The following is a 23,972-nucleotide window of genomic DNA, read 5'->3' as shown; positions in this document are numbered from 1 at the left end:
TAGGTTAATTGAGTCAGTGTCTCACTATGTATCTCTGGCTGGCCTGGAGCTCACAAGTAGACCAGGCTGGCCAGTAACTCAAAGAGATTGCCAGCCTCTCCTACAATTAATTTGATTTTATAATGATTCAGCTGTTCAGACAGAGAAGAAAAGTAGTCAAGGTGATCTAGGCTACCTCTTGTACCTGTGATTTAACAAGGTGTAGGTGGACACTCTCTGATAGCAACTGGTCTTATGGTCTGTTGATGAGATTACTGTCCTGTCATACTGTGCCCTGGCGAATAAGCTTGTGTTTAGACTTGAGAGTGTTCAAACCTTTTTTCTAGGCTCAGGCATGTAAAAGGAAATTTTATTCACCTGTTTCAATCACAGTCTCAGAGGCTTACTGCCTCTTCCTCTGCTAAAGTAGGCCCAATCCTGGGAAGCTGCTAGTCTCCATGTAATCTAACCTAGGCCTAGAATGTTTTTAGCCTCTGAGATTTACTGCTTAATGAGCTCACCCTTTCTGTTCTTACTGAGCTCTGGGTTGGCTGGTTCAACTCAGCTGTTCAGGCTCAAACTCCTCTCCCAGTTGATTTATTCAAGTTGGCTTTTTTTCTCACCCTCTGAATTGTTCTGCTTGGCCTCAGACTAACCCCAGCAATCTGTTCTGATGTTCTGGCACCTTCTCCTCTGGCTAGTTCTGTCTTCATCTGTGTCTAGCTTGTTCCCTCATTCAATCCCCCTCTGTAAAACTCTCCCAGTAAACATTGGCCCCCTCCCCTGCCACCTCATGCAGTGTCCCTTTAAGTAACTTTCCTTTCTCTTCTCATGAGAATTGAGCCTCTCCTATTCTGACAAATTTTTCTCTGATTCATCACTTTCTTTTCTTTTCTTTTCTTTTCTTTTTCTTTTTTTTTTCCCACTCAATTAAACATCACTTTCAAACATGGGTACTTCCTTCTACAAATTAACTTTGCCTTCATTGCTTGGAATTAAAGGTGTGGACCACCATTCCTGGACCCAAGCCTCTTTAACTGAAACTTTCTCTGTACTCAGATCTGCCTGCCTCTGCCTACTGAGCTAAAGGCGTGTTTGTATCTCAGCCAGATCACACAGGCCTAGATAGTCTTTGGATTTGATCTCTTTCCAGAGCAGCCATTTTATGAGTTGAAGTTCCTCTACATAGGGACTTGGAAGAAAGGAAACTATGAGCCTGTACCAGGTGTAACCCAGGTCAAATTTCAACCTCATCACCATCACAGTGCTATGGGTCAGAAGCCAATGAAGGACACAGGGAGTGTTGTAGTCCAGGAACTGCCACACAAACCCCTCAGACACCAATCTTAGTGAAAGATCAATGGCTTATTGAATGCCTGTACCAGGCTGATGGCCATCAGGGTCATAATCAGTTAGGCCTAACTGTGAAGCTGGTCTGCTCCTATGGCAGACTTTTTAAAAAGATGATAATGATGAGATATGATAGATATTGATTTACATTCAGAATTTTAGATGCACCAAAATAGGAAAGATGTTTTCTTCAAGGCTGCCAGATACAAATACCCAAAACACTATGAATGTAAAATTTATATAATTCTTTATTGTTTCGTGGTTCTTCCTTCCATTGGTAGTTTATTGTATATATGTATAATACAAATGTATATGTAAAAATATTTTATAAAAAACTGTAAAAAGAAATAAAGAAAATTTGTAACCAAGTAACAGGCAGGTAACAAAACGGTAACCAGGGGTAGGAAACAAACTGCTACTATATAGCCACCCAGTATCAAAGGGAGGGCAGCATTTCATCATTTTGACTAGCTAGACAAAGCCTCTCTAATTGGTCTTTGATTTGATTGGTTCTGCAGTTGAAACTTTACAAAGTGTCCAGGTAACAAATTATACAAAGCTTGAGGAATGAAACCATTGAGACATAATCATTGGAAGGCAGAGCCTGAAAACTTGAACTTAATTTCACCTTAAAAATCAAGATGGAAACTTAAAACAAAATGGCTACACTGGGGTGATAACTGGGAACACCCATCTTCGGTGGGAGAGTCTGCAACAATACAAAAGGAGGAAAACACATCTAAAGTGTAACCTGAGACTAAATTTCAAAACACAAAAGAGTTGGATGTGCATTACATGTGTTTATGGTTTCAAGAACGGTCTTGAAAGCAAAGGAATTTTAATTGAGCCAACGAATCAGGGTCCATCAAGCTCAGAAGAGTTGAAGGACTCTAGGTAGCCAAAAGCAGTGGGTTTAAATTGTTGCATAATTCAGCACAGCAATTAATATAAATCTAAATGCCTAACAAAATTAACCTCTAAGTGGATTGGGTAGTTTGAATGGAGCGTGGGAAGGAGTGAGGGAGCAGCCTGGAGGAGAAGGGGGTCAGCCTGGAGGCCATTGGCCTTAGCAAATATTAGGGAGAGATAGGGGTGGGCATGAAGGTGTGGTTATTCTGGAAACTATCTTGAGCTAGTGGGTTCTGAGCAGGTGGGGTAGAAGCAATGAGGTAAAGCAGTGGAAATTTTTCTTAATTTGTCTCAGCTTGGCATAGATATTTAATAAAGGTTTAGCATGGCTGCATTTGGCCTAACTCTGGCTGACCTAAATTCTTCAGCATGGCCAGGTCTTTCCATGGCATCTTGATGAGGTCCTACTACAAAGTGTGGCACTGAAAAACCTTGTATCTAGTGTTTAGGGTATTCAACTGTCTTCTCTACTCAGGGAAAGAGGAACCAGCAGGAAGTGTAGGGTGCATAGAGTGCCCCAGCAGGGCCAAGCCTCACTCCTGACACTTCCATCTCATCACCTCAGATTGAGGGACCCACAAGAGATCAACTCTAGGGGTTCAGGGTGATATGGCTGGGGGCAGATTGAAGCCCTAACAGGGGGAAGATCTGCCCATCAAAGGAAGTTTGGAAAGTATAGATGTGTTTCCTGGTGATGGCATCATAGAAGACGACTCTCCCACGGTCATAATCCACGTAGACGCCCACTTTCTTAAGACTGACCTGGATACTTTCCAGGGCATTGCAGTTGGTGAATGGCTGGCATCTTGAGGATGAGACCCTCAGTGCCCATATGCAGCTCCGTGCACTGGAGCTCTGACTCTGGGCCACTAGAGCCGACTCTGTGGCCACACCCACCATGCTTGTCCCACCAGAGAGCCCATGGATTTCTGCCTCCCACACCTGGTGTCCTGAGGAGAGGCCTAGGGAACCCCTCACAGTGCGGAAAGGGTAGAACGGGCGAGGTTTTGCCTGCTTATTTGGAGCTGCTCTCCCAACCATGTACAAGGTCACTTTCTTTAGATCCTGAGAAAAGGTGAGGTCTGGGTCAGCTGAGGCCATGTCCAGGGTCACAGGGACTGTGGAAAGATAAAGAAGAGAAAAGACAGATAGCCTCATGTCAACTCCTCCAATCTCCACCTTTGAGCTCCTCAGGGAGCAGCTGGAGGGAGAATTTCTCTTTGCAATCCCAGCCCATGTTCCCAGAAAAGTCTTGACTCCTGCCTGTTTGCTTTGGTTTTCTGAGAAGATCTCTCAGGTAACCAAAGTGGGGCTGAAACCTGCTGTGTAGCTAAGATGATTATGAACTTCTGATTGTCCAGGTTGAACCTCCCTAGTGCAGGAACTGTAGATGTGGGCCACCTTCCATAGTCCCTACACTGCTCTCCCAGTACCTCTGTCCTCTCTCCATCCCCAATTCTCAACGATACCCCTAATTTTATAAGGTACTGTTCTGTGGGCACAGAGGTACACTCCTACAGATCATAGTAAAATGACTTCACAAAGAGGCCCTGAGTAATTTGGATATTGTAACAGTGAGGCCATAGCTTTTCTATTTCTCCATTTCTTAGTTCTCAAATGGCAAACAACTGGGGCTACTATGAGAGGTCAAGACTAACACGGAGTTTCTAAAATGGAGGCCTTGGGGCCAGGGAGGTGACTCAGTAGATAAGGCACTTGCTCCCAAGCCTGATACATGATTTCAGTCCTGAAACCCACATGGTGGGAGGCTGACTCCCCTAGGTTGTCCTTGACGTCCACACATAGGCACATGTACACACACACACACACACACACACACACACACACACACACACACGAGAAAGAGAGAGAGAGAGAGAGAGAGAGAGAGAGAGAGAGAGAGAGAGAGAGACAGACAGACAGACAGACAGACAGACAGACAGACAGACAGAGACAGAAGAGATAGAGACACAGAGAGAGAATAAAAGACTGGTAAGATGGCTTAGCAGGTACAAATGCTTGCAGGAAAAGCTCAGAACTGACATAAAGAAGTTGGGAGAGAACAACCTTCACAAATAGACTTCTGACCTGCACACTGTGGGCCTCACCTCCATTGTGCACACACAAACACACATGCACGCATGCATGCACGCACACATGTACTTGTATACATACACATGCACATGAAGACACATATACACACATTATAACAAACAAGTAAAGAAAATATTTAAAGAGAAAAATCGAGGAAAAGGGCAACATCAGGAAGAGCAGCCCACACCTCCCCCAACTCTTCAGTAAGACAACTGAGTGTCACCTAGAGGTTGACTGGTGTGCACAGAGCCCAGGCTCACAGCCAGCTCCATCTCCAGGAACCTGGAGTAAGGGGCTGTGCTTTGTTCCAGGGCAATGCCAAAGGACGGGCTGCTCCATAAAGGACACCTCAGAGTGCAAGGGGAGGGAATAGAGCTGGGTATCAGATGATCCCAGTTTTATTGACTTGTTGTCATTTGAGGGACAGCAAAGGAGAAAGGAGAGGTCAGTAGAGCAACAGGCACTGCTGAGCTCCATAGGCTGCAGTGGGGACATGGGCCACACAGCATGGGGCCAGCACATCAGGGGTCCCTTGAGGGAGGCTAGGCCTTTCCAGGGAAGGCATAGTTTGGGAAGAAGCATTTGAGAAGCCTGCCTCTCACTCTAGGAAGGACCATCGCTAGCCCTTCAGAGTCTGTACAGCCACACAGCCCTCCCTCTCTCTCTCCCCCGTCATCTCTCTTTTACTCAGCTTTCTGTTCTTTCCTTATTCCTGTATCTCTCAGGGGAACTGAGAGCACTCATCCATGAAGGGTGCTCTGCTGATTCGGCAGCTCTTCCTGGGGACTGGTCTCTCTTTCCGCTCCTGTTTCAGAGCTGGGAATGAACCTGCTGACGTGGAGGTCCTTCGCTTCCCTACAGGAAGACCCATGTGCCAAGCAGGAATCCTACCTGAGCTGGGCAACTCTGACTTATTCTTCTGTGACAGGGACCCTAGAAATTGGAGAGAGAAAATGAACATTAGGTTGATAACAAGAAGTCACAAATTAAAAGTCATATTGGGGATTGGAGGCTGAACCTGACTTTTACCCTAGCTATGTCATAACTGAACCACATCAGATGACATCATCACAGGCCCTTTGTGTCAGAATGACATCACCACACAGGCCACTGAGTCAGCTGTGGTGAGCCAGCAGAGTCCGGTTGTCAGCTCTAACCACAGACTGAGCTGTCTCCACTTGGCCTTTATGCAATGAAGAGATAAATTTAGATATTTTCATTTATTTTGGAAATCTTTTAATTAGTGAGAGTGTCACTATGTCATGATTATCTAAATTATTGTCTTATTAATATAATAAGACAATTCTAGAAGCTTATTTTTTATTGGTGTTCACAAACATGGTGCCTTCCTCAATCTCCCACTAAGGAGAGGACCTTCCCTCTCACTTTCCTCAAACAGCTGATCAGCACACACTTACAATATTCCATTTCCTCTTTATTCAGGCTGTCCAGGAATGCCATTTTATCTCTCTTCCCTTCATCCTTCAGGTTGTCTGTGAGGAGAGAGTGAAGAACATGGAGAGTCCACAGGGGATGAATAAGCAAGGAACCCCGACCACACAGCAGGGCTCTGATTGCAGATGCTGGGAGAGGTGGGACTGGAATTTCTCTCCTAGTCTCAGTGAACCAAGAAGACACCAAAGAGGGAGAGCTGCCCTAGGCCCTCCACAGTGGCCTTCAGTGCAGCTCTGTGCAGAGCAAACCCATGAGGAGCAACTGACATGAACCACTAAATTGTGAATTTTCTACATGCCATTTTGAAAACAGAAAAGACCAGGGCATGCTGCCATGCAGGAAACTGAGACAGGAGAATGACAACTTTTAGATGATTTCACAGTATGTGGTGAGTTTCAGAATCTGGGCTATTCACAGTGTCTCAAGAGAAAATAAAAAGGGAGCTGAAGTCATGGCTCAGAGGTGAAAGTCAGTGTTTTTAATCAGTGGACCCAGGTTCATTTCCCAGTACCCTCTGAAGTTTCAATCCCAGGAATCTGATACTCTGTTCTGACCTTCATGGGCACCAGGCATGCATATGGTACATGCACATAAAACATCCATATAAATAAATAAAACTTTAAGAAAATAAATGGAAAGCTCAGAATTAAAAAACAAACATTATTATTTCAGCATGTAGAATAAAAGTTACTGCTTCCTGGGCACAGTGCTGGGTGTTATAGTCCTAGCTACTCAGAAGGCTTATCTTCGAAAAGAGGCTATCCTGGACAAACTGGTGAGATGCAGTCTCCAAATTTTTCATTGCTGTATTTCTGTTTACTTTTGTTTTTCATTTCTGCATTTTATGTCTATTTTAATATTATGTCTTTCACAGTCAATGTGTGTTCTTTACCTACACAACAGGAGAATGCTATATTCTGTGCCCAGGGGTACATGTGGCTAGCAGCAACCAAACATATATCTAGCCTCATGCTCACCACCTGGTAAACAAGATGAAAACTGTGAGATTGGAGGTGATTTGGCTCTGGGGCTGTAGCTCAGAGGCTTGTCAAGCAAACACAAAGTCCTGGGCTCCACCCTTAGCACAACGTTAACCCCTGGGGAGCCCTGCTACAGCACAGCATGATACATTTCTGGATAAGGATGCTTGGAAAGTGCTCAGCATTCAGCCTGGCTTCTGGGAGCCTCAGGGCTGGCACCAGTGAGTTCAGGCAGTGTCTGAGGTGATGGAGGGAACCCTGAAGCAGGAAAGCACAGGAGGTGACAGCCACCCCTCACCTGTGAACTCCTTCAGGCTCTCTGTGATGGACTCCAGTCTCGCTTTTGCTTTACTGGTTTTTCCTTCCAGGTCCACAGGAATTGGGGTTGGCTTGAAAAACTTAAATTCCTTACTCCTGTGGAGATATGTTGATCTTAGTGGTGAGTTCAGGGGGCAGAGTGTGGGCAGGAAGGGCCTGTGGGATGGGTTCCTGGGCTGGAGGCAGAGTGAGAAATACAGTCTAGACCCAGTGAGCTGAGTGTCAGGTCTGGGAGTACAGAGCTGAGTGAGATCACACCTGAGGAAATGTGGAAGTGAAGATGGAGATGGATGCAGGGAAGGGAAAGGGGCCAGGGAGGCAGCGCAGGAAATGCAGGACTCACCCACTGAATCAAGGGGAATGTGCAGGGGGAGCTGGGAAAGAAGCTGGGTGCTTGGAGAAAAGAGCGGAGCCTTTACCCGGAGGCCACCTGTGCTGTGGACACTTTGGACCTCCCCACCTGCAGCCTAAATAGTTTATAGTTGAGTTCCTGTGGCTGTGAACACACTCGGACATATGTTGACTGCTGTATGTGTGAGTGACCCAGAAAGCACAGTGCATGTGGGATGCCCATCATACCTGCCCAAGATGCCTTTGACGTCCTGGAAGAGAAAGAGAGAACAATTTCACAGCTTCCTGAGAGGCAGAGACAAAATGCTGTTCCTTTCTCTTTCTCCACCCCCCACCCCCGTGTGTGTGTGTGTGTGTGTGTGTGTGTGTGTGTGTGTGTGTGTGTGTGTCCGTCCATTCCGGGTAGCCTTGAACTCTAGTGATCCAGGAACTCCCTCTACCTCTGCAGTGCTACAATTACAGGTGTGAGAGAGCATGCCCAGCTATTTCAAACTGCGTCTTGGTCTTTGCTCATGTTAGCCTTGGACTAGACACAGTCATCTTGCCTCAGAGTCCTGAGTTATGGGAAGGGCTTTGTTCTTGACCTTCCTAATGCTGGAACCCTTTAATACAGCTTCTAATGTTGTGGTGACCCCAACCATAAATTTTGTTGCTACTTCATAACTGTGAATTTGTTACTGATATGAATTGAGCTATAAATATCTGATATATTTTTAAAAATCTATTTATTTATTTACTATACAGTGCTCTGCCTGCACATACTCCTGCAGGACAGAAGAGGGCACCAGATCTCATTATAGATAGGTGTGAGCTACCATGTGGTTGCTGGGAATTGAACTCAGGACCTATGGAAGAGCAGAGCCTTCCTCTGAGCCATCTCTCCAGCTGATATTTCTAATGGTCTTCAGTGATCACTGTCAAAAGGTTGTTTGACACCCTACCCCCACAAAGGGTTCCGTAACCCATAAATTGAGAACTGCTGGATTACATGAAGAAGAGTAGCAGTTAGTGGATTAGTTCAGGAAAGCAGATATTTAAAACAACAAAAACACTTCATACATGAGCTTACTCGAGAAAGGGCATGGTGAACACTGGGTCTTAGGGTGGAAAAGCATTAGCAAAGGACAGAGCGTTGTGTCAGAGACAACATGACTGGAGCGAGGCTTCCCTCTAATCCCTGGAGAGGAGCTTTGTCAAAGTGAGAGCTTCAAGTAAGAAAGATAAGGTGACATATGGGATGAAACTCCCCAAACACAGGAAAGTGTCTTACTGTTACATCTTTTCAGGGAGAAACAGGAACTTCTCACAATTTCGATTTAGGGAGAGAGAGAGAGAGAGAGAGAGAGAGAGAGAGAGAGAGAGAGACAGAGACAGAGAGAGAGACAGAGAGAGACAGAGAGAGACAGAGAGAGACAGAGAGAGACAGAGAGAGACAGAGAGAGAGAGACAGAGAGGGTGGGGGGGGCATGGGGGGAAACTGCTCCCAAAGGACTCACCTTTAGTAGCTCCGTGTATGGTGCTTCCATCCTACTTTTCAGGGACTCAGTGAGCTCCCTGAGGGAGGTGAGCTGCTGCTCAATCACACTGTCATACTGTCCCATGTGCTTAGCTCCCTGCATCCCCAGCCAGTCCAGCCTGGACAGGAGGAAACTCTTTTCCTCATCCAGTCTCTGATGCAAGTGCTTGAATTCCTCATGGATCTTCAGTTTCTCTAGCTCCACCTGGGCCTGGGACAAGGGAAGGAATGTAGAAATGAGGTGGGCATGAGAAGGGTCCTCCATGCCTCCTTTTTAAAAAAGATTTATTTATTTTATTTATTGCATATGAGTGCTTTATCTGCAGAAGAGGGTATCAGATCTCATTATAGATGGTTGTGAGCCACCATGTGGTTGCTGGGAATTGAACTCAGGATCTTTGGAAGAGCAGGTGGCATTCTTAACCACTGAGCCATCTCTCCAGCCCCTCCATGCCCTCTTTAAGCCCCTTATGCAGTATTGTTTATTCATTGGCAAAATCCCACTATTTAGTCCTGGGTAGCCTGGAATTCACTACCTACAACAAGCTGGCCTTGAATTCATAAAGATCCACCTGCCTCTGCCTCCTAAGTGCTGAATTAAAGGCATGTACCACACCTGGCACCATTCACTCTTTAAGTGTATTTAAAGATTATACCCACACCAGTTTAGAACACCTTGCTGGGGGAGGGGGAATGGGAGGCAAGGAGACCAAGTTACTTCCTGTATCCGCAGATTTAGGCTGGATGCTTTCATTTATCTTCAAGGACATCAGCCAGATGTGTTGGGGCACAACTATGCAATCTCAGCACTTGGGAGTTCAGGCAGGAGATACAGGAGGTCAAGGCCAGCCTCTATCTTAGGTCAGCAGGCACTGCTTGAGCCATTGTCTCAACAAACAAAGAAACAAACAAAGAACATCACTATTCCAAAACCCAGGGATGGACCACTTCCCCTTGGTGGGGAGGCCTGGTGGCACTCAAAGAAAGCATAGGCAAGCTATCAAGATGAGACTTGATAGCCTATGACTATATAGTGGGGGAGGAGGTCCCCCTCAGTCATAGACCTAGAGGAGGGGAATAGGGTGAAAGCAGGAGGGAGGGAGAAATGGGAGGATACAAGTGATGGGATAACAAGTGAGTTGTAATCTGAATAAATTAATAAAATTAATATTTAAAATAAAATAAAATAAAATTCGGTAAAAACAAACAAATAGGCTTGGGCTATGTAGTTCAGTGCCTAGAGAACTTGCCTAGCATGCATGAAGCCCTGGATTCAATCCCCAGCGTTGCACACACTGGGCCTGCTGTTATAGCCCTGTAATGGATCAGCAGCTGGAGGTTATTCTTTTGTACATAACGATTTCTAGCCAGGGCTACATAAGATGCTGTGCTTAGAGGATGGAGAGATGGCTCAGTGGTTTAGAGCATCTGTTGCTCTTGCAAAGGATTCAAATTCAATTCCCAGAACCCAGAGGGTGGCTCACAGCCATCTTAACGCCAAACCAGGTGATCTGATGCCCTCTCTGATCTCCATGTGTACCAGGCATGAGCCTACACACATGTAGGCAAAGCATTATGCCAATGAAATTAGATCTAAAAATAAATAAATAAAAGATAGTGTTAAATGTCAGTGGGACAAAAGCACAAACAAACAAACAAGGAAATAAACAAAGAGAAACAAAGAAGAGTTCTCAGCTTAACTGCCTTGCTGGAGGTTGGTCCATAGGCTCAATGTTCTTAGCAAATATATTTTACTACGAACTTGTTAACCGAGAGCACCTCACTTATAATCCAACTAACCTAAACAATAAAAAAAGGAGATTAAAGAATACATTAACAAAACCGTAATGATATCAGTTCTGAGGAATGATTCCCCTGGCATAGTCAGCAGGATTTTTTTCTGTTAAAACCTGGAGTACCCAGAGCTAGGAACCTCAGTAGGAGCCGGAGCCCCGAAGCCTTCCCTCTAGCAGTTCTCTCTGGGAGCATCTCAAAGTGGAGCCATGAGCAGCCAAAACTATCCCAAGTCTCCAAAGGCCCCGCCTCCTGTTTTTAGCTCACATTTGTACCTCCTCTCAGAATTCGTTCAAGGATATTTTTCAGCTGCTTCATAACCAATCTCCCCGACACGGTGGTTTGACTTCTAGGGGGATAAACATCACCTGCTCTCTCACAGGTCTTTTTCTCATCGCCCTTGTGATTTAAACAACAAACATCTCTCCTTCTCCCCCTTTCTAATAGATAAAATAAGCTACATACAACAAATACTTATAAGAATTATCCAGTAAGTCACATTTACAATAACTAGTCAGTCCATTTGTAGTTAACAATCTTTAAGAAATTATTCCACTATCTCTCCTATGCTACTGATTCTTATCTTAATGTCTAAAGTGTTTTGTCTTGTTTTAATATATATATATATATATATATATATATATATATATATATATATATATATTCAAGGTGTACAAATTATTTAAAGATAAACATCTGCCCTGTTTTTGAGCAGGTGTAAGCCATTGATGTTATACACGTTTGAGCCATAATCTCCAGGCTGTAAGAAGGAATGCCATGTTATAAGGATGAGGCATCCCTTATTATTCCCTTGCTGTACCAACACGTTCATGTATTATGTACTAAGAGGTATTTCCTGGTCAGATCTAATCTTTATAAATTTTGTCAGCAACCATATGTTTTCACTCTCTGTAGAAATATAGACATAGCCCTGGCCTCAACTCAAAACTTTTGCAGGTTTCCAGTCCACACTCAATGAGTCTTTATAGTGCATTGTTTGTCCTAATTTCTCAGTTTCTTCTATAACCCAATGTCTCTCAACTGCTGTTGTCCCTTCATCACCAACACTAAGAAAATTTAAAGTCAACAAACCATTATTTAATCTGTCTCTGGGGAGTCTTTACCTTTCCATTTTGTTTAATAAGCATCTCCTTTGAGGTACGATTTGCTCTGCTCTGTTGGATTGTGTGGTATACCAGTAATATGTTTAATATTTTAACATATAAAGAATTTTTTCATCTTAAGGGACACATAGGCAGGAGCATTATCAGTTTTTATTTGTGCAGGTATTCCCGTAATTGCCAGTATTTCCAATAAAGAAGTAATTTCACAATCAGCCTGTTCAGAACTAGGCAGTTGCCCATCTAAATCCTGATAAAGTACTGATAGTATGATGTACATATTTTAGTTTTACAAATTCTGCAAAATGAAACACATCCATCTGCCAAGTTTCATTCCTTTTTGTACCCCTAGGGTTAACTCCAGCAGGTAAAGGGTTTTGATTACACAAAGAACACGTAGGACACCTACTAATTATTTATCTGGCTTGTTGCCAAGTGATAGGGAACCTTTTCTTCAAACCCTTAACATTAACATGATGTTTCTCATGAAAATCTGAGGCTTCAAGCACATTTTCTATTAACAGTTGGTCGACTTCCCATTTCCTTGTCCCAATGGACCTGGCAACCTGTATGGGATCGAATATGAGTAATATACAAGGGATAGGTTCTACTTTGGATGACCTGTTGCAGTTTTTTAAATAGTGTAGTTAATTCAGAGTTATCAGGAGTAAATTCAGCAGTTTCTATATGCAGAATGACTCTTTCTGCACACTGAGAGTCAGTGGTTATATTAAGAGATTCGGGAAAATCGAACAGTGCCATAAGGATTGCATATAATTCTGATTTTGGATGGAAGTAAACCGGTTTTTGATCACCTTAGTCATTTTATCAGACTTACAAGCAGCCATAACCCTTCTTATTTGCGTCCATGTAGAAGGTTGGTGCCCCTGGTATGGGTGTCCTCTTTACAATACTTGAAAGGATCCAATTAGCTTTCTTCATGAATTATATGTGTTTGCTTTTCAGGTATTTGTTATTAATTTCTCCAAAATAGTTACTACAAGCCCTTTGCCAATCTTCATTGATTACCCATAGTGACATGATTTCTGGAGTAGTAAGAGGCACCACAATTTCCTCCAGGTCTGTCCTTGATGCAATCATAACCCTCCCTTTGTAATCAACTCAGAAATTTTTTCGATATACGTCTTCAACTTCTTACTTTATTTGCTAGAAAAACCCATTCCATAATTCTGTCTTCCCTTTGCATAAGGAGCCCAGTAGGAGAATGTTTTGAAGGCAAAATAACCAGAATGCAACCAAGTTTTGGATCAATTCTATCCACATATGCCTTTTGCAGTTTTTGCTCTACCAAAATTAACTCCTTTTCTGCTTCAGCTGTTAGACACCTTGGACTGTTTTAATATGAATCCCCTGTAACATTTGAAATAACTTACTTAACTCACAGGTAGCTAGTCCAATTGTAGGGCTTAACCAGTTAATTTCTCCCATTAATTTTTGAAAATCATTTAGTGTTTGCAACTGATCTCTACGGACCTGTACCTTTTGGGGTATAATTTTTTATTCAGTTATTTTATAGCCTAAATATATAATTGAATCTCTTCTTTCTATTTTTTCCTACAGCAATTTGTAATCCCCAGTATGGCTGAATGTTTTGTACTTCTTTAAACATTTTTTCTAAATTCTCTGAATCAGAATCAGCCAACAGAATAGCATCCATGTAATGGTAAATGATAGATTGAGGAAACTGATTACAAAGTATCTCTAATTGTCTTTGAATGAAATTTTCACATAAAGCAGTGCTATTCAACATTCCCTGTGGGAGTACCTTCCAATGGCATCTCTTCATTGGACCACTACTGCTCAGTGTAGGTACTGAAAAAGCAAACCTTTCTCTATCCTTCTCATGCAAAAGTATTGTAAAAAACAAACAAACAAAACAATCTTTTAAATAGATTACTATTATAGGCCAAGACTTAGGTAACAGGGAAGGTAAAGGAATTCCAACCAATGACCCATTGGTTGGATTGCCTTATTTACTGCTTTCAAATCTGTTATCATCCTCCAGCTGCCTGACTTCTTTTAATATGACAAACTTACTCCTATTGGACCAATAAAAAGCTGACATGCCTGGGCAGGCAAATCGATAGGGATGCCTCATTTGTCTTCAAGGAGAGAGACAGAGAGAGAGAGAGAAAAGAGAAGAGAATAAGAAGAGGAAGGAGAAGGAGAAGGAGGAGGAGGAGAGGAAGTGGGGGGCCGGGAATCACCATGAAATAGGAAAAGAGCCACATGGCCCAGAAGAGTACCACAACCAACCAACCAAATTAACAGGACCCAGAGGGTTGGCTGGGAAGTTAAGAATGCTCTTCCACAGCACCTGAATTCAGATCCTAGCACCTACCTAGGGCAGCTCACAAATGCCTATAACACCAGTTCTTCTGGTCTCTGCCGTATCTGCACATAATGACTTTCACTCACACAGACACGCACATAAACCATATACAAAATAATCAAAATAAGCCTTTTTTAAAATGCAAACAAAATCAGGTGGAATGTATTCTGCTGGTGTCATAGTCTCTGTCTTTTTTTTTTTAAACCATGTAAGGCTCTAGTTAGAAAGAGTGAATATGTTTTTACACAGTCTGCTGTGGCAGGAGGGACAAACCTCCTGCTCCATTGGTGCAGCACCCTGGCAGCAGGTAGCATAGCCCAGGGGCACAGGTCAGAGACCACACCCTCTGCCCTGCCCCAGCCACCATGTCAGCAAGACTTTGTTCCCACTTGGAGGAACAAGGAAGGGTAGGACTTTTAGCAGAGACACCTCAGTGTCCTGGGACATTTAGAATGTTTCTTACCATGAACACCTGAATTGCCCCGTCACCTTGCTTTTTCTCTTCAACTATTTCCTTGTCCTTTTGCTGCAAATCCTGGGCCTGGGACTCAATCTGTACCTGTAGGGAGAGGGCATTTCAGTCAGGCTCTCCCTCTTGGGAGGTTTTCCCAGGGTGCTGATGTCATTATTAGCAGACCCCCTGTTTTTCTCTCACTACAACAAGGGGGTGATGGGAGGACATGGAAGTTTCTGAGAAAACATTACTGATGACCATGTTGATGGTGCTTAGGTGTTATGGGGAAAGACTTCCCCTCCTCAGTGCCATCCACTTGTTTATGTGGTAGATTTCATCTGCCTCACAGAGAGGCAAAGCCAGGAGCATTCAGGGCATGGATCTCAGGGGTGGACACAGCACTGGCTTGTCTGGATGCCCCAGGCCCTGTTTTATGTCCTCTGGGCCTAGCTACAAACTGCCAACTCAAGTGCAAAGACAGCAGCAGTGGCTGTCAACCAGCTGGAGCAGGCAGCAGCTCCTCTGTCTCCAGGGACTCTGCTCTGCTGGGCTGGGGACAGAGAAGGGCCCAGGTGCCTACCTTGTAGTTCTGGGCAGCCTCATCCATCAAGGTGACATGGTGGGATCTGTGGACCTTGGAGTCCCGACACACCACACAGAGGAACTCCCCATCCTCCTCACAGAAGTAATGTAGAATTTCCTTGTGCCTTCGACATCTCTCTTCCCCTTCTGCTTGGATCTCAGCAGGACCTATGGCTTGGATTTTCTCTGCAAGACTAGCCAACAGCTTATTGGGCCTGAACGTGTTCTTGTTCACAGAGAGTTTGCAGAGGGGACACTGGATGGTCTCTGACGTTTTCCCCACCTGACTGATGCACTGCAAGCAGAAGTTGTGCCCACAATCAGTGGTGACAGGGTCTCGCAGGACATCCATGCAGATGGGGCAGATCAGTTCCTCCAGCAGTTGAGTGGTCATGTGTAGGCCCGCCATGGTGGGTCAGCAAGGCTAAATTGAGATGTTAAAGCTCAGGACTCCAAGGCAGACACTGGTTCTGAGAAAGGAAAAGGAAACAGGAAGCAGAGGTTAGAGAGACTCTCAGCTGGGGGCTAGAGACGGACCAATGAAGAGAGGGGGAGTGATAAAGAAGAGTAAAACTTACATGGGGAAGATTGTAAAGAGATGCTCAGTCTCACCTCACCGTCTCTCTAGAACAAACAGAATCTGTGAGTTCGTGCTGCCTGTGAAGTAGAGCAATGGTTCCTGGATTGTGAACTAATTAAAGATCTCTTTCCAAAGCAGTTGCAGGAACAGAAGGATGAGGTGTCAAAGTCCACTCAGCTGCAGGTAGGGAGTGGCAGGAAGGTGTGCTAAGCCCTGCCCCCAGCAGAGCTGCCTCCCCACCCTGTCTTCTGCTGGCTTTTCCTCCTGTCTCTGATGCCCTCCTTTGTTCTTTCTGGCCTGTCTCTCTTTCTCTGTCTCTGTACTTCTCAGACCCCCCAGCTTGCCTGAGCTGTGGCCTTTGTCTTGAGGAGGAAAGTATCATCCAGTGTCACTCAGTTCTCTCCAGTAGTTTAACACTTCACTTCTTCACCTTTCTCTTGCTCTTTTGTGCCCAGGAGTCATGTGCTTCTTTCTCTCCCTCCTGGCTCAACTCTCCTCTCTCTGTCATTAAAAACCAAACTACTAATCTTTAAATTAAAAGGATTTAGAATTATTTATTCAATTTTATGCACATGAGTGTTTTGCCTGCCTGTATGTGTATACACAGTGCACATGCCTAGCGCCTACAGAGGGACAAAAGTGCGTTGCCTCCCCCCTAGAAACTGGAGTTATAACCGGTTATGAGCAGACACGTGGGTGCTGGGAGCAGCAGACATGTGGATCCTGTGTTAGCTGAGAGCACAATGAAGCCGTCTCCGCAGCCACAATTTTAAATTTGATTTTACAGTTTCAATGTCTCCCATCCCCTTCTCCCCCTTCTTCACTTTCTTCTCTGCGCTTGGCTGAGCCCAGGACCTTTCCCGTGCTCTGTGGTTCTCTGCACTGAGCTCCGCTGCAGCAGCTCACACATCTGTCCTTGTCTTGGCTCTTATTCCTCCTCTCCCTCCATCGCAGCGCTCACTTCTCCTCCTTCCTTTTCTCCCCACGGCAGCCATTTCTTCTACATTAATTTCACCCGTATTTCATTGCTCTGTCTTTTTTCCTGTCTGTTCATGTTCTCCCAAACCGTTGGTATTTGATATTATAAAATAAAAAATGTTTTTATTTGATCAATAATAATTTTATATGTTTACATTCTTTCTTGATCCACATCTTAATCATTCACCTTACTTGCCCCAGATCCAACATGTAACATGTTCTCCTCTCAGCTCTATCCTCTTCTTCATATGTACACACACACACCACACACACACACACACACACACACACACATACCACACACACACACACACACACACACACACACCACACACACACACACATACCACACACACACACACACACCACACACACAAACACACAACACCACACACACACACACCACACACACACACACACACACCACACACACACACACACACACACACCACACACACACACACACACACACACACACACACACACACACTCTGTTTAGCCCTGGCTGATCTGGAACTTGCTCTGTAGACCAGGTTGCCCTTGAACTCAGATCCACCTGCCTCTGCCTCCTGAGTGTTGGAATTAAAGGCGTGCACTACCACTGCCCAGCCACTTATATTTTCAAATAGCTGATTGTTTTTATGTATGAGGGTGCTTTGCCTGTGTGTATGTGTGTGCACCATGTGCATGCCTGGCTCCCATGGAGGTCAGAAGATGGGGTAGGATGCCCTGGGACTTGAGTTACAGATGCTTGTGAGTCAGCATGTAGGTGCTGGGAAAGAAACAAATGTTCTTAACTCTTGAGCCATCTTCCCAGCCCCTTATTCATGTTTTATAACACTGTCCAGGGAATGGGAGAAAATCCACACTGAGTCCAGTTAGCACTAACCACGTGTAAATGGTGTGGTACCATCCCCTGGAACACAGGCTACTACATTTCCACAACTTCAGGAAAAATGGTTCTCCCTCCCCAGTAACTATCAATTCATTGCCAATAGCTCTGCATGGTGAGGTGGGGCCAATGGTGATTGGCCTGAACTTCTACAGGAAACCACATGTGCTGAGTTCATGGGTCCAAGGCCATTCCCAGGTCACACAGGCTGTGGATGATTGCTTGGCTATGGCCCCAGCTGCCATTCATTCTGCTTTGCCAGGGACAGTCCTGGCTTTACTTTTCTCCTGGTATTAATGTCAAGAGCACATCCTGTTTTTTTCTCAAAGTTATTCACTAATAATACAGTGGTCACTTTGATCATAGCAACTGCTGAAAGCCCAACACTTTCAGGCCTGTCTAATTTGCTTTAAGCTTGGAGTAAAGTAAACCATCTGTGTAAGGTTGTACAGCTTTCATTCATACTCAACCATCAGATCTAGAGGCAACTTTTAACTTATGTTCTAAATTAAATTATTTCTTTAATTTGAAATTATTTATCTTTAGAATGTATTACTACAAATAATTTGTATAGGTATAGGTGTTTTCCTGTATGTGTCTGTGACCCACATGCAGTACTCTTGGAAGCCAGGAGAGGGCATCTAGACCTCCTGGAATTGGAGTTATAGTTGGTTGTGAGCTGCCCCTCTGGTGCTGGGAATCTAACATGGTTCTTCTGTAAGAGCAGAAAAATGCTCTGAGCCGCTGATCCATCTCTCTAGCTCCCAGAATGCAATTTTCAGGCAAGTTTTGTTTTGTTTGTATAGTGCTTTAAGAATGATGACAGGATTTTCCAAGATGGTGGCACCGATCACACACTGCATCTGATAAGCAGGAAATACAGGACTGCACAGTGACCTAAAGACCATACTGAGAACTACAAAACACCAGCGATCTGATTCTCAGGTGAGAGGGATCCAAATTGTGTGGGCCATGGGTGGGTCTGGCCCCTGGCCATCTAGCTAATCCATGGAAATATCCCTGGGAATACCTCTCATTAGCTGCCATCTTGGGAAGGACTGTGGGAAATCCCTGTAGCTATGAGTCCTCACTACTGGCTACTGCTTGTGGGACCCCACACAGAAAAACTGTGGGATATACTTACAGCTCTGGGCTCTCACTCCTCCTGCCCCTCCCCAGCCCTCCATCCACTGCTTGCTGGATCCAGATAGGGAGAAAACAGGCAGAGCCTAATCCTGGAACAGGATACAATCCATATTAGCTGCCTCCTGAGAAAAGACTGTAGGGCACCCAAGTACCTCTGAGCTCTGAGCTATCTTAGATTCCCAGCTCCTTGCCATCCTAGACTGGCTGGCTCATGGAGCAGATAAATATGCCCACGCCATCCCAAGAGGGCCTGTGGAACAAATGAGCAGCTTGGGGACCTGATCTCTTACAACACTCACAACTGCTTACTAGCTAGGAACAAATCTTGTGCCTGGCCGAGCCGAATCCAGCTCCAGCCACAGTCCACATTAGCCAGCCGCCATCCTACGAGCAACTTCGGGCCTTGGTCTGTATATGCACACCCACCTCAAGCACACCACTAAGATACAGCTAAGACATAAGGCAAGCCCCCTGAGCAGAGACCAGCTTGGGCCACATCACTCATTAACTGCAATCCTGCTAGCAGCATCTGGCCTTGATCTCAACCATCCACCTACAGCCTATTGGCCAGATCCACCTAGGTCAGAGACCAGATATTTGTGCAGGCCACACTCCACATTCACTGTTGTTTCCTGAGAAGCTTGGAGCTCTAATCTCTCTCTCTCTCTCTGTTGGCCTTACCCAAATGGGGCACAGAGTACCATCTGGAACACAGCAGAGAGGCAGAGCCCTGACATCTTGGAAAGGACTGTAGGGTTCCTGAGAAACTTTGGGCTTACAAATATATCAGCTCGAGGTTGTAAGATGGCGGCGCCTATCACGCACTGTATCTGATCTACCGCGCAGAGACCAGGGACCTGACTAGGAGCTACAGACTGGAAGAACTGGAGAGCACTGGGTGAGTGGGGTCCTGCACAGTGAACACCACAGGCGCCTTTGGCCCTGGGTCAAATAACAGAACATGGAGGACCTGAACCCACTCTCCAGATTTTGGAACAGAACCCACCTGTGGACTGCAGCCGGCCTCTATAGCCCAGGTGCAATGTGTGCGACAGTGGAACACCAGAGCTCCTGGCCTGAGAAAGTCTCAGGGAAACAAGTGAATCTGTCCTCAGACACCACCCACCCCACCCCAGTCCACGAGGAGCCATGCAGGCTGTGGCTAAGCCCGTGGTGCCCAGCAACAGCATGCACAGTCCAGGCAGGTCTGACCAGAGCCAGGCAGCCAACCTCAGTGGACTGTGCCTGAAAAATTGAGCTGATAGAACCCATCCAGGACAGTCCTCATGGTCCTGCAGGGACTCCCACACTCATGGGAGAAGCTGGACTGCCCTGAGGGTCTGGAAGATGGTCTGAATTCTGGCCACAGCTCAGTGGGACTGAACCGCCAAGGGTGCACAATATAGACTGGCACACTATCTAGACTGATCCAGACAGGAACCTGTCTGTGGACCATGGTGGTCCGGGCCTGGACAATTGGGCAGATAAAACCACAGTCCCCATGGCCCGGCAGGGTCTCCTACATGCTTGGGAGAGGCTGGACTGACCCGAGGGGCCAGGACAGAAAATTAAACAGTGGCCTCCAACACAGCTAGTCTGAGTCCCCTCAGTAGTGTGACAGGCTCAGGCAGAAGCCTACCTCTGCTGACTCAGTCAGGAGCGTAAGATGTAGAAGAAAGTTTCCTGGAGCAGAAACCAGGTCACCTGCTGGTTCCAGAGAAGAACTCCCTAAGCCCCACAGGCTACCCACTCTCAATGACCAGTGAAGGACATCAGAAGCTACCACCAAACTTCAGAGATAACAAGATGACTAAAGGACAGCATAAGAATGCAAACAACAAAAACCAAAGTAACTCGGTATCCCCAGATCCCAGCTGTCCCAAAGAAAGCAACCCTGAGAACTCAAACACAATTAAACTTCAAGAAAGTGACCTCAAATCCTTAGTAATGAAGATGATAATGGAGGAAATGAATAAAATCCATAATCAAATGCAGGAAGACACAGCCAAACAAGTGGAAGACATAAAAGAGGCCCATAGAGAGGCACTGGGAAATTTTCAGGAAAATACAAACAACCAGATGAAGGAAATCAAACAGTTCAAGATCTAAAGATGAAAACCTAAACAGTAATAAAAGCACAGACAGAAGAAAAATAGGAAAGAGAGAACTTAGAGAAGAAAGGAAGCAACACAGAAGTGAGCTTCTCTAACAGAATCCAAGAAATGGAGGAACAAATCTCAGGACTAGAAGATACAATTATAGAACTTGAAGCAACTGTCAAAGACAATGCTAAATCTGAAAACTTCCTGACACAAAATTTCCAAGAAATCAAGGACACCATGAAAAGATGAAACCTGAGAATAGTAGGCATCAAGGAAAGAGAAGAGTCCTGACTCCAAGGCCCAGAAAATATCTTCAACAAAATCATAGAAGAAAAAGTCCCCAATTTAAAGAAGGAGATGGATATAAACATACAAGAGGCCTACAGAACATCAAATAGAATAGATCAGAAAAGAAAATCTTCCTGACACATAATAATAAAAACACAAAATATACAAAACAAATAAAAATATTAAAAGCAGCAAGAGAAAAAGGCAAAGTAACACACAATGGCAAACCTATCAGAATTACACCTGACTTCTCAGCAGAGACTATAAAAGCCGAAAGAGCCTATACAGATGTCCTGCAAATGCTAAGAGACCACAGATGCCAGGCCAGACTACTATACCCAGCAAAACTATCAATAACCATTGATGGAAAAAACAAAATAGTCCATGACAAAAACAAATTCAAACAATACCTAACCACAAATCTGGCTTTACAAAAGTTACTAGATGGAAAACTCTACCCCAAAGGGACAAGCCACAGTCAAAACTACACAGGAAATAGATAACTACACTGTCACAAAAACACAACCACACAAACTCTCTACTGTAACCAACATCAAAAAGTAAGGGACTTAACAGTCACTTGTCATTAATATCTCTCAACATCAATGGTCTCAACTCTTCAATAAAAAGACACAGACTAACTCAATGGATGCATAAACAAGATCCAACATTTCACTGCATTCAAGAAACACATTTCACCCACAAGGACAGACATTACCTCAAAGTGAAAGGCTGGAAAAAAATATTCCAAGCAAATGGTCACAAGAAGCAAGCTGGTGTAGCCACTTTAATATTCAATAAAATAGACTTTCAACAAAAACTAATCAAAAGGGATAAGGAAGGATACTTTATACTCATCAAAGATAAAATCGAGCAAGATGACATCACAATTCTGAACATCTATGCTCCAAATAAAAGGTCATGCACATTTGTAAAAAAAAAAAAATATTAAAATATAAACCACACATTGATTCTCCACATTTTAATAGTGAGAGACTTCAATACCGCACTTTCACTGAAGGATAGGTCATTGAAACAGAAACTAAGATGAGAAATAACACCATTAACCAATGCCATGAATCAAATGAGTATAACAGATATTTACAGAACTTTTCACCCAAACACAAAGGATTATAACTTCTTCTCAGGATCCCATGGAACCATCTACAAAATTGACCACATAGTAGGTCACAAAACAAGCCTCAAAAGATACAAGAAGATTGAAATAATACCTTGTATCCTATCAGATCTCCATGGCCTAAGGCTGTACTTCAACAACGACAGAAATAACAAAAAGCCTACACACACATGGAAACTAAACAATTCTCTACTTAATGACACCTGAGTCAGAGAAAAAATAAAGAAAGAAAATAAGGACTTCCTGAAATTCGATGAAAATGAAGGACCAACATACCCAAATTTGTGGGACACATTGAAAGTGGTACTAAGAGGAAAATTCATAGCACTAGGTGCCTTCATAAAGAAATTGGAAACATCCCACATAAGAAACTTAATGACACATCAGGAAGCCCTAGGGAAAAAAAAGCAGAGAAACCCTAGAGGAGTAGACATCTGGAAATAATCAAAATCAGGGCTGAAATCATTACAATAGAAACAAAGAGAACAATTCAAACAATCAACAAAACCAGGAGCTGGTTCTTTGAGAAAATCAACAAGATAGACAGACCTCTAGCCAAACTAACTAAAAGAGAGAGACACACTATCCAAATCAACAAAATCAGAAATGAAAAAGGAGACATAACAACTGACACTGAAGAAATACAAAGAATCATCAGATCCTACTTTAAAGGCATATATGCCACAAAATTTGAAAATCTAAGGGAAATGGATGATTTTCTTCATCAATTCCACCTACCAAAATTGAGTCAAGATCACATAAACAAATGAAATAGTCCTATTTCTCCCATAGAAATAGAAGCAATCATTCATAGACTCCCAACCAAAAAAAGCCCAGGGCCAGATGGATTCAGGACAGAATTCTACCAGACCTTCAAGGGCGAGCTAATACCGATACTCTTCAAGCTACTCCAAAAGATAGTAATGGATGGAACATTACCAAATACATTCTATGAGGCCATAGTCACATTGATACCTAAACCCTACAAAGACCCAACCAAAAAAAAAAGAGAGAGAGAATTTCAGATCAATTTCTCTTATGAACATTGTCACAAAAATAATCAATAAAATACTTGCAAAACAAATGCAAGAACACATCAAAGATATCATTCACCATGACCAGGTAGGCTTCATTCCAGGCATGCAGGGATGGTTTAATATATGGAAATGCATCAATGTGATCCACTATATAAACAAAGTGAAAGAAAAAAACCACATGATCATCTCCTTAGATGCAGCAAAAGCATTTGACAAAATTGAACACCAATTCATGTTTAAAGTTTTGGAGAGATTGAGAATACAAGGCACATACCTAAACATGATAAAGGGTATATACAGCAAGCCAATAGCCATCATCAAATTAAACGGAGAGATACTCAAGTAAATTCCTCTAAAATCAAGGACCAGCCAAGACTGCCCATTTTCTCCATATCTCTTCAATATAGTTCTTGAAGTTATAGCCAGAGTAATAAGATATCAAAAAGAGATCAAAGGGATCCAAATGAGAAAGAAGGAAATCAAATTATCCCTATTTGCAGATAATATGATAGTGTACATAAGTGACCCCAGAAATTCCATCTGAGAACTCCTACA

At 43.9% G+C, this 23,972-nt stretch overlaps 1 protein-coding gene across 1 annotated transcript; it reads right to left on the bottom strand.

Moving 5' to 3' along the window:
• Positions 1-1,596: 1,596 nt before the first annotated feature.
• Positions 1,597-15,973, bottom strand: LOC311581839 (E3 ubiquitin-protein ligase TRIM31-like). The gene is made up of 8 exons (XM_084754358.1): positions 15,255-15,973; positions 14,684-14,779; positions 8,933-9,163; positions 7,594-7,687; positions 7,066-7,431; positions 5,751-5,825; positions 5,224-5,265; positions 1,597-3,356 (listed from the first exon to the last, which is right to left on the bottom strand). The coding sequence occupies exons 1-8, from the start codon at positions 15,663-15,665 to the stop codon at positions 2,830-2,832; spliced, it is 1,842 nt and encodes a 613-aa protein (XP_084610484.1). The 5' UTR covers positions 15,666-15,973; the 3' UTR covers positions 1,597-2,829.
• Positions 15,974-23,972: the final 7,999 nt, after the last annotated feature.

Source organism: Acomys minous, assembly GCF_964271855.1.
Source record: "Acomys minous genome assembly, chromosome: 13".
In the NCBI taxonomy this organism is placed as follows: domain Eukaryota; kingdom Metazoa; phylum Chordata; class Mammalia; order Rodentia; family Muridae; genus Acomys; species Acomys minous.
Note: the sequence above shows the minus strand (reverse complement) of the source record. Positions and strands in the feature narration are given on the sequence as shown.